This window comes from Borostomias antarcticus (genome assembly GCF_949987555.1).
Source record: "Borostomias antarcticus genome assembly, chromosome: 24".
In the NCBI taxonomy this organism is placed as follows: domain Eukaryota; kingdom Metazoa; phylum Chordata; class Actinopteri; order Stomiiformes; family Stomiidae; genus Borostomias; species Borostomias antarcticus.
Genome location: NC_140257.1, coordinates 17,900,546 through 17,912,132, shown reverse-complemented (window position 1 = coordinate 17,912,132; position 11,587 = coordinate 17,900,546). Strand labels below are relative to the sequence as shown.

Sequence of the window (11,587 nt, the reverse complement as noted above, 5' to 3'; positions counted from 1 at the left end):
CTCTCCTCCCCTAACCCCCTCACCTCCTCTCCCCTAACCCCCTCACCTCCTCTCCCCTAACCCCCTCACCTCCTCTCCTCTCCCTCCCCTAACCCCCTCACCTCCTCTCCCCTAACCCCCTCACCTCCTCTCCTCCCCTAACCCCCTCACCTCTCCTCCCCTAACCTCCTCTCCTCTCCCTCCCCTAACCCCCTCACCTCCTCTCCCCTAACCCCCTCACCTCCTCTCCCCTAACCCCCCTCACCTCCTCTGTGAATCAGGAGCTGTCGTGTGTGTTTGATTCAGACAGGTGTGTGTGTTTGTCCAGTAGTGTGTGTGTGATTCAGACAGGTGTGTGTGTTCTAGTAGTGTGTGTGTGATTCAGACAGGTGTGTGTGTTCTAGTAGTGTGTGTGTGATTCAGACAGGTGTGTGTGTTTGTCCAGTAGTGTGTGTTTGATTCAGACAGGTGTGTGTGTTTGTCCAGTAGTGTGTGTTTGATTCAGACAGGTGTGTGTGTTTGTCCAGTAGTGTGTGTGTGTTCTAGTAGTGTGTGTGTGATTCAGACAGGTGTGTGTGTTCTAGTAGTGTGTGTGTGTGATTCAGGCGGTTTAGAGAGCAGATTGAGTTTCTCCCTGGAAGCTGCTTCTCTCAGTATTTCATGTCTGTTCTATTGAACATGATATCATTAATATCAGTGAGCAGGACAATATTGACAGAGCCAGAGTGAGAGGGAGGGCAGGTGAGATCTACCAGGTGAGATCTACCAGGTGAGATCTACCAGGTGAGATCTACCACCATCCTCCCTGGCTGCTTCTCAGAGGGATCTCTGACCTACATAATAACACAATTACCTTTTGCATTATCGTTGTTAGGGTTGCAAATTTCAAGGAATTTCATTAATCGATAACTGTTAACAAACGATCGTCGATTAATTGATAAGAACGTCCAATGCTGGACTGCACTTCGCTCGCTTCATTTGTGTGTCTTCTTCCGCTGTGTCGTTGAAATTTCCCAGCATCCCAATTATCCTTCACTACATGGCGTAGCGCCCTCATGTGCAGTCAAACCTTAAATCATGATCACATTTCACACAACTCCCGTTGAAAATGTTCATTCCCCCCAAAAAAGTTCTGTTCCATTAATAAGCAATTAATCGAGTAACCAAATCTTACTCGAGTAAATTCTTATCGGCAATTAATCGATAGTCGATTAACTATTAACATCCCTAATCAGTGTATATTGCAAGTACAGTACAACTGTGCATGGCGTGCGCCTGATGCAGTGAGCCTGACTGGCTCCTCCCCCCCTGACTGGCCCCTCCCCCCCCTGTCTGGCCCCTCCCCCCCAGGTGACGCTGGCGCAGGCCTGCGACTACGTCCAGAGAATGAGGGCCGACATGCGCGGGACTGACCTGCTGGGGGCGCTGTCCTGGGTGTACCAGCAGCCCGCCCAGCGCTCCTGCCCCCGCCAGCTGCTCATCGTGACGGACGGCGGGCTCAGCGGCGTGGGAAAGGTCCTGGAGCTGGTCCGCAGGAACACCTGCGCCGCCAGGTGAGGGGGCGGGGTCAGGCTCCAGGTCAGGGGTCAGCTGGGTCTAAAGGATGTTTTTTTGAGTCATATTCATCATACTACATCATAAAATGAGCCTCCTTTCCATAAAAGCGTAGCGGCAGCTGCAGAGAATGGAGCCACCTGAGCAACTGAAGTGGATGTCTTGGATGTTTTGAAACCAGTTTAGAGGTGCTTCATGTTATTTGCCGTTGAGAAAGAAAAGAGTGAATGTGGGAGACGGTAGACAGGCAGGAGGGAGACAGAGAGAGGAAAAGGTAGTGAGGAGAGAGAGAGCGACAGAGAGAGAGAGAGAGAGAGAGAGAGAGAGAGAGAGGAGGAGGGTGAGGTTATATATCGTAATGCCGTACACCGACTGTAATCCCACTAAGTGCTCTCTCCTGCAGTAGCCTCCACCACGCCCACCCTGGTCTCCTCTCCTCCTCTCTCTCTCCTCCCCTCTCTCTCCTCCCCTCCTCCTCTCCTCCCCTCCTCCTCCCCTCCTCCTCCCCTGGGTATGGTTCAATCACCGCTCCATTAACCCACATTAGTATTCTCCTGCTGGCCTGGCCGTCCCCTACACCGCTCCGCCAGCCCCGCCCGTAGCCCCGCCCCGTCTCAGAACAGCCCCGCCCATCTCAGAACAGCCCCGCCCGTAGCCCCGCCCCGTCTCAGAACAGCCCCGCCCATCTCAGAACAGTCCCGCCCATCTCAGAACAGTCCCGCCCATCTCAGAACAGCCCCGCCCTGGAGGCATCGCCTTGCGCTACCCTGCGACTCCCAGGGTTTGACCCTGACAGCACCCTCGTCTGAACCTCAACCCATGACCCCTGACCCCTGACCCTAACCTCACAGGGACGGGTGTTGATCTGAAGGGGATGGATTTCCAAACGGCCGGGGCGCAGGCACACAGTGTGGTTCCTGACCGTAGAGAGGCAGAGCGTCTGGTTCCTGACCGTAGAGAGACAGAGCGTCTGGAGAGCGTCTGGTTCCTGGCCATAGAGAGACAGAGCGTCTGTTTCCTGACCGTAGAGAGACAGAGCGTCTGGTTCCTGACCGTAGAGAGACAGAGCGTCTGGTTCCTGACCGTAGAGAGACAGAGCGTCTGGTTCCTGACCATAGAGAGACGGAGCGTCTGGTTCCTGACCGTAGAGAGACAGAGCGTCTGGTTCCTGACCGTAGAGAGACAGAGCGTCTGGTTCCTGACCGTAGAGAGACAGAGCGTCTGGTTCCTGACCATAGAGAGACGGAGCGTCTGGTTCCTGACCGTAGAGAGACAGAGCGTCTGGTTCCTGACCGTAGAGAGACAGAGCGTCTGGTTCCTGACCGTAGAGAGACAGAGCGTCTGGTTCCTGACCGTAGAGAGACAGAGCGTCTGGAGAGCGTCTGGTTCCTGACCGTAGAGAGACAGAGCGTCTGGTTCCTGACCGTAGAGAGGCAGAGCGTCTGGTTCCTGACCGTAGAGAGACAGAGCGTCTGGTTCCTGGCCGTAGAGAGACAGAGCGTCTGGTTCCTGACCGTAGAGAGACAGAGCGTCTGGTTCCTGACCGTAGAGAGACAGAGCGTCTGGTTCCTGGCCGTAGAGAGACAGACAGAGCATCTGGTTCCTGACCGTAGAGAGACAGAGCGTCTGGTTCCTGACCGTAGAGAGACAGAGCGTCTGGTTCCTGACCGTAGAGAGGCAGAGCGTCTGGTTCCTGACCGTAGAGGGACAGAGCGTCTGGTTCCTGACCGTAGAGAGACAGAGCATCTCGTTCCTGACCGTAGAGAGACAGAGCGTCTGGTTCCTGACCGTAGAGAGACAGACAGAGCGTCTGGTTCCTGACCATAGAGAGACGGAGCGTCTGGTTCCTGACCGTAGAGAGACAGAGCGTCTGGTTCCTGACCGTAGAGAGGCAGAGCGTCTGGTTCCTGACCCAGAGAGACAGAGCGTCTGGTTCCTGACCGTAGAGAGACAGAGCGTCTGGTTCCTGACCGTAGAGAGACAGAGCGTCTGGTTCCTGACCGTAGAGAGGCAGACAGAGCGTCTGGTTCCTGACCGTAGAGAGACAGAGCGTCTGGAGAGCGTCTGGTTCCTGACCGTAGAGAGGCAGAGCGTCTGGTTCCTGACCGTAGAGAGGCAGAGCGTCTGGTTCCTGACCGTAGAGAGACAGAGCGTCTGGTTCCTGACCGTAGAGAGGCAGAGCGTCTGGTTCCTGGCCGTAGAGAGACAGAGCGTCTGGTTCCTGACCGTAGAGAGACAGAGCGTCTGGTTCCTGACCGTAGAGAGGCAGAGCGTCTGGTTCCTGACCCAGAGAGACAGAGAGTCTGGTTCCTGACCGTAGAGAGACAGAGCGTCTGGTTCCTGACCGTAGAGAGACAGAGCGTCTGGTTCCTGACCGTAGAGAGACAGAGCGTCTGGTTCCTGACCGTAGAGAGGCAGAGCGTCTGGAGAGCGTCTGGTTCCTGACCGTAGAGAGGCAGAGCGTCTGGTTCCTGACCGTAGAGAGGCAGAGCGTCTGGTTCCTGACCGTAGAGAGACAGAGCGTCTGGTTCCTGACCGTAGAGAGGCAGAGCGTCTGGAGAGCGTCTGGTTCCTGACCGTAGAGAGGCAGAGCGTCTATTTACATGACATCTTTTAGCAGACGCTTTTATCCAAAGCAACTTACAATAATTGCATTTAACGTATGTAGTCAGTGTTCTACTGCTCACCAGAACTCACCAGTGCTCTTTTCTAAACAAGAGTAATCTAGTGCTGAAGCCAAAGAGCAAGAGTAGCAACATATACATATAATAGGTGCTTTAAGGGGTGGGTGGTGTTTAATTGAAGGGGTGGGGTGGTGTTTATTTGAAGGGGTGGGGTGGTGTTTATTTGAAGGGGTGGGGTGGTGTTTATTTGAAGGGGTGGGGTGGTGTTTAATTGAAGGGGTGGGGTGGTGTTTATTTGAAGGGGTGGGGTGGTGTTTAATTGAAGGGGTGGGGTGGTGTTTAATTGAAGGGGTGGGGTGGTGTTTAATTGAAGGGGTGGTGTTTAATTGAAGGGGTGGGGTGGTGTTTATTTGAAGGGGTGGGGTGGTGTTTATTTGAAGGGGTGGGGTGGTGTTTATTTGAAGGGGTGGGGTGGTGTTTAATTGAAGGGGTGGGGTGGTGTTTATTTGAAGGGGTGGGGTGGTGTTTAATTGAAGGGGTGGGGTGGTGTTTAATTGAAGGGGTGGTGTTTATTTGAAGGGGTGGGGTGGTGTTTATTTGAAGGGGTGCTGGTGTTGTTTATTTGAAGGGGTGGGGTGGTGTTTAATTGAAGGGGTGGGGTGGTGTTTAATTGAAGGGGTGGGGTGGTGTTTAATTGAAGGGGTGGGGTGGTGTTTATTTGAAGAGGTGGGGTGGTGTTTATTTGAAGGGGTGGGGTGGTGTTTATTTGAAGGGGTGGGGAGGTGTTTATTTGAAGGGGTGGGGTGGTGTTTATTTGAAGGGGTGGGGTGGTGTTTAATTGAAGGGGTGGGGTGGTGTTTATTTGAAGGGGTGGGGTGGTGTTTATTTGAAGGGGTGGGGTGGTGTTTAATTTAAGGGGTGGGGTGGTGTTTAATTGAAGGGGTGGGGTGGTGTTTATTTGAAGGGGTGGGGTGGTGTTTATTTGAAGGGGTGGGGTGGTGTTTATTTGAAGGGGTGGGGTGGTGTTTATTTGAAGGGATGGGGTGGTGTTTATTTGAAGGGGTGGGGTGGTGTTTATTTGAAGGGGTGGGGTGGTGTGTATTTGAAGGGGTGGGGTGGTGTTAATTTGAAGGGGTGGTGTTTATTTGAAGGGGTGGGGTGGTGTTTATTTGAAGGGGTGGTGTTTAATTGAAGGGGTGGGGTGGTGTTTATTTGAAGGGGTGGGGTGGTGTTTATTTGAAGGGGTGGTGTTTAATTGAAGGGGTGGGGTGGTGTTTATTTGAAGGGGTGGGGTGGTGTTTATTTGAAGGGGTGGGGTGGTGTTTAATTGAAGAGGTGCTGGTGTTGTTTCCCGAGGTGTTTCGGGATGGGCCTGGGCCCGCGGGCGTGTCGCCGGCTCCTGCAGGGCATGGCCAGGCTGACGGGAGGAAGTGCTGAGTTCCTGGGCGAGGAGGAGAGGCTGCAGCCCAAGGTGAGAGGAGGCCAGCACTGCCCCCTGGTGGGGGAAACCACAACTGCACTTTGATTATCTGACAGGGCTCAGTCAGCCTGTCTGAGAACGGCAAGCTGTGCTTTAGTTTGGGGTATTAGAGAGGGGTATTCCTAGTTTAGTTTGGGGTATTAGAGAGGGGTATTTCTAGTTTAGTTTGGGGTATTAGAGAGGGGTATTTCTAGTTTAGTTTGAGGTATTAGAGAGGGGTATTTCTAGTTTAGTTTGGGGTATTAGAGAGGGGTATTTCTAGTTTAGTTTGGGGTATTAGAGAGGGGTATTCCTAGTTTAGTTTGGGGTATTAGAGAGGGGTATTTCTAGTTTAGTTTGGGGTATTAGAGAGGGGTATTTCTAGTTTAGTTTGGGGTATTAGAGAGGGGTATTTCTAGTTTAGTTTGGGGTATTAGAGAGGGGTATTTCTAGTTTAGTTTGGGGTATTAGAGAGGGGTATTTCTAGTTTAGTTTGGGGTATTAGAGAGGGGTATTTCTAGTTTAGTTTGGGGTATTAGAGAGGGGTATTTCTAGTTTAGTTTGGGGTATTAGAGAGGGGTATTTCTAGTTTAGTTTGGGGTATTAGAGAGGGGTATTTCTAGTTTAGTTTGGGGTATTAGAGAGGGGTATTTCTAGTTTAGTTTGGGGTATTAGAGAGGGGTATTTCTAGTTTAGTTTGGGGTATTAGAGAGATTAAAATAGGGTATTTCTGATGTTTTGTGGGTGAAGTCAAACAGAAGACATTGAGCGTTTCCTTCCTCCATGTGTAAAGTGTCGTCCTGACTAACGAGGCTCCGCCCCTCCTCCCAGCTGGTCAGATAAGTGCAGTCCTGACTAACGAGGCTCCGCCCCTCCTCCCAGCTGGTCAGATCTCTGAAGAAGGCCTTCGAGCCCGTCCTCACAGACGTGCACATCGACTGGTACCTGCCCAACAACATGGAGGCGCTCCTCTCACCCAATGAGATCCCTCCGCTCTACCCTGGGAACCGCCTGATAGGCTACTGCACCCTGTATGATGTGTCTAGCTTCAGAGGCAAGAAGACAGAGGTGACGACTTTCTGCTGTCTCTCTCTCTCTCTCTCCTTCTCTCTATCTCTCTCTCTCCTTCTCTTTATCTCTCTCTCTCCCTCTCTCTCTCTATCTCCCCCTCTCTCTATCTCTCTCTCTCCCTCTCTCTCTATCTCTCTATCTCTCTCTCTCTCTCTCTCTCTATCTCCCCCTCTCTCTATCTCTCTCTCTCCCTCTCTCTCTATCTCTCTATCTCTCTCTCTCCCTCTCTCTATCTCCCCCTCTCTCTATCTCTATCTCCCCCTCTCTCTCTCTCTCTCTCTCTCTATCTCCCCCTCTCTCTATCTCTCTCTCTCTCTCTCTATCTCTCTCTCTCCCTCTCTCTATCTCCCCCTCTCTCTATCTCTATCTCCCCCTCTCTCTATCTCTCTCTCTCTCTCTCTCTCTCCTTCTCTCTATCTCTCTCTCTCCCTCTCTCTATCTCTCTTTCTCCCTCTATCTCTCTCTCCCTCTATCTCTCTCTCCCTCTCCATCTCTATCTATCTCTCTCTCTCTCCCTGTCTCTCTCTCTCCATTTCTATCTATCTATCTCTCTCTCTCTCTCTCTCACACACACACACACACACACACACACACACACACACACACACACACACACACACACACACAGAGGTGAGGGCTTTCTGCTCTCTAACAAACTTGACATGTTTCCTACCAATCTACTGATAAGTGTGTGTCTTGCTTTCGCTCTGTGTGTGTGTACTGTAAGTGTATGGGTGTGTGTGTGTGTATGTACTGTAAGTGTATGGGTGTGTTTCTGTGTGTGCGTGTATGTAAGTGTAAGTGTATGTATGTGTACTGTAAGTGTATGTAAGTGTGTGTGTGTGTGTGTGCGTGTGTAAGTGTGTGTGTATGTGTGTGTGTGTGTGTGTGTGTGTTCTCACACTCAGCCCTTGTGTTTGTCAGATGCATGGGCGGGGCTATAAGGGCGTGTCCCGGGGTTCCGTGGGCTCTGTGTTCGGCCTATCAAACGACGAGCTCTCTCCGCCCCCTGCCTCCGAGCCCCTCCCCGGGATGACATCATCGGAGGGCGGGGACCTGGAGGAGGCGCTGAGGGAGATCTCCAGAGAAATCTCCTCCGAGTTCTCCTGCGCCAGGGAGACCGACACTGGCACCAGCACAGGTGAGACATGACCCAACCACAACCAAACCAGGACCATACTAGAACCATACTAGGACCAAACCAGGACCATACTATAACCATACTAGGACCAAACCAGGACCATACTATAACCATACTATAACCATACTATAACCATACTAGGACCAAACCAGGACCATACTATAACCATACTATAACCATACTAGGACCAAACCAGGACCATACTATAACCTTACTATAACCATACTAGGACCAAACCAGGACCATACTATAACCATACTATAACCATACTAGGACCATACTATAACCATACTATAACCATACTAGGACCATACTATAACCATACCAGGACCAAACTATGACCATACTATAACCATACTAGGACCAAACCAGGACCAAACTAGGACCATACTAGGACCAAACTAGGACCATACTATAACCATACTATAACCATACTAGGACCATACTATAACCATACCAGGACCAAACTATGACCATACTATAACCATACTAGGACCAAACCAGGACCATACTATAACCATACTAGGACCAAACTAGGACCATACTATAACCATACTAGGACCAAACTAGGACCATACTAAAACCATACTAGGACCAAACCAGGACCATACTATAACCATACTAGGACCAAACTAGGACCATACTATAACCATACTAGGACCCAACCAGGACCATACTATAACCATACTAGGACCATACTATAACCATACTAGGACCAAACTAGGACCATACTATAACCATACTAGGACCATACTATAACCATACTATAACCATACTATAACCATACTAGGACCATACTAGGACCAAACTAGGACCATACTATAACCATACTAGGACCATACTATAACCATACTAGGACCATACTATAACCATACTAGGACCAAACTAGGACCATACTATAACCATACTAGGACCATACTATAACCATACTAGGACCAAACTAGGACCATACTATAACCATACTAGGACCATACTATAACCATACTAGGACCAAACTAGGACCATACTATAACCATACTAGGACCAAACTATGACCATACTAGGACCAAACTAGGACCATACTATAACCATACTAGGACCAAACTAGGACCATACTATAACCATACTAGGACCAAACTAGGACCATACTATAACCATACTAGGACCATACTATAACCATACTAGGACCAAACTAGGACCATACTATAACCATACTAGGACCATACTATAACCATACTAGGACCAAACTAGGACCATACTATAACCATACTAGGACCAAACTATGACCATACTATAACCATACTATAACCATACTAGGACCATACTATAACCATACCAGGACCAAACTATGACCATACTATAACCATACTAGGACCAAACCAGGACCATACTATAACCATACTAGGACCAAACTAGGACCATACTATAACCATACTAGGACCAAACTAGGACCATACTATAACCATACTAGGACCAAACCAGGACCATACTATAACCATACTAGGACCAAACTAGGACCATACTATAACCATACTAGGACCCAACCAGGACCATACTATAACCATACTAGGACCATACTATAACCATATTAGGACCAAACTAGGACCATACTATAATCATATTATAAACTTACTACGACCAAACTATAACCATATTATAACCCTACTATGACCATACTATGACCATACTATTAATAATCATACCATAACCATACTATAACCATACCATAACTTATACCCTAAAATACTATGACCATACTATAACCTACCAAAACCATACCTTGACATACCATAACCATACTATGACCATACCATAACCATACTATGACCATATTATAACTATACCATAACCATACTATAACCATACCATAACCATACTATGACCATACCATAACATACCATAACATACTATAACCATTCTATGACCATTTTATGACCATACTCTGACCATTGTAGTGCTGGAAAGTGCACGCACATCCACAGATTCCACAGGTGCAGGATACGAATACTGGCAATATTGAATAAAGATGAATATCCACACACTGCTTGTTTGCTTCCAGTGATTTATTGAGCGAACACAACGTAATACCTGACGAAGACGCACGGGTCGAAACGTTGTGTTCTGGTGATGCCTGACGAAGACGCACCGGTCGAAACGTTGTGTTCTGGTGATGCCTGACGAAGACGCACGGGTCGAAACGTTGTGTTCTGGTGATGCCTGATGAAGACGCACGGGTCGAAACGTTGTGTTCGCTTAATAAATCACTGTGGGAGCAAACGAGCAGTGTGCAGATATTCGTTTTCATACTCTGAACATACCAGTTTCCCACTGGTGCTGCGCCATCACATGAGACAGGAGCATGAGCACAGATCATCATCATGTTCAAACCAACAGCATTAAAGAGCATCCCTGATGGTCCCAGGAGGTCAACATGTGACCTCATCACTTCGATGGTTCATGAGACGTCGGGTTCAAGGCTACCTACCGATAATGAAGTCAGAGCTGTCCTCCCTGTCCTCTGTGTCCTCGTCTCCGTGTCCAGGTGGAGAGCTGGACTGGTCCAGCGACGTCAGGAGGAGGATCCAGGAGCGCTCCTACGTGCAGGAGCAGTACGTCCTCACCCACTGCTCCCTGAGCAGCGCCCACGCCTCCTCCGCCTCGGACTCCGCCCCGGGGCCGGACACGGGCTCGCTGCCCCAGGGCCTGGAGAAGATGCCCCCCCCCGAACGAACCACCCCGCTGTCACGCTGGAGCCAGTCGCCATGGCAGCAGAACACCTCCTCCGAGAACACTGACTCTGGGGTTAAAAAGGTAGGGGGCGGGGCCAATAACACTGACTCTGGGGTTAAGAAGGTAGGGGGCGGGGCCAAGAACACTGACTCTGGGGTTAAGAAGGTAGGGGGCGGGGCCAAGAACACTGACTCTGGGGTTAAGAAGGTAGGGGGCGGGGCCAAGAACGCTGACTCTGGGGTTAAGAAGGTAGGGGGCGGGGCCAAGAACACTGACTCTGGGGTTAAGAATATATAATGTGTGTTTAATAATGTTCATTGAGGAGCTGTTTAATTTGATAACCCAGACAGGCCGATTGTGTGGAGGGGAGGAGTCTCGGAGGAGACAGAGGGCATTGGTCCGCTCCACCATGTCGGGGCGGAGCTTCTCCTCGCCCCAGGGGGATCTGGACATGCACCGCCTGCGGAGGGCGCTGGAGAAGGTCTCGTTCGACCAGGCGCTGGGGGGGCGGCTGGACGAGAGTGAGGGGGAGACGCCGGCCACGCCCCGGGGAGCGTCCTCCCGAAGGAGCCTCACCGACTCCAGTGAGACACGACCCTCCATCTGTTTGTCTGTCCCTCCACCCATCCATCCATCCATCCATCCATCTATCCATCCATCCATCCATCCATCCATCCATCCACCCTTCTATCCATCCGTCCTTCTATCCATCCGTCCATCCATCCATCCATCCATCCATCCATCCATCCATCCACCCTTCTATCCATCCATCCTTCTATCCATCCATCCTTCTATCCATCCATCCTTCTATCCATCCATCCATCCATCCATCCATCCATCCATCCATCCATCCATCCATCCATCCATCCATCCACCCTTCTATCCATCCACCCTTCTATCCATCCATCCATCCATCCATCCATCCTTCTATCCATCCATCCATCTATCCATCCATCCATCCATCCATCCATCCATCCATCCATCCATCCATCCATCCATCCATCCATCCACCCATCCATCCATCCACCCACCCATCCACCCATCCACCCA

General features: G+C 50.3%; 1 protein-coding gene across 1 annotated transcript in view; it reads left to right on the top strand.

The window, feature by feature from the left end:
* vwa5b2 (von Willebrand factor A domain containing 5B2) overlaps positions 1-11,587 on the top strand; it is a gene marked incomplete at its 3' end in the record, with an annotated part of 23,711 nt that overhangs the window by 6,434 nt on the left and 5,690 nt on the right. Inside the window, exons 4-10 of the mRNA XM_084458356.1 lie at positions 261-268; positions 1,330-1,532; positions 5,514-5,628; positions 6,499-6,684; positions 7,612-7,828; positions 10,350-10,786; positions 10,884-11,121. Coding sequence (XP_084314482.1) covers positions 261-268; positions 1,330-1,532; positions 5,514-5,628; positions 6,499-6,684; positions 7,612-7,828; positions 10,350-10,786; positions 10,884-11,121 — 1,404 coding nt within the window. The remainder of the gene's footprint in view (positions 1-260; positions 269-1,329; positions 1,533-5,513; positions 5,629-6,498; positions 6,685-7,611; positions 7,829-10,349; positions 10,787-10,883; positions 11,122-11,587) is intronic.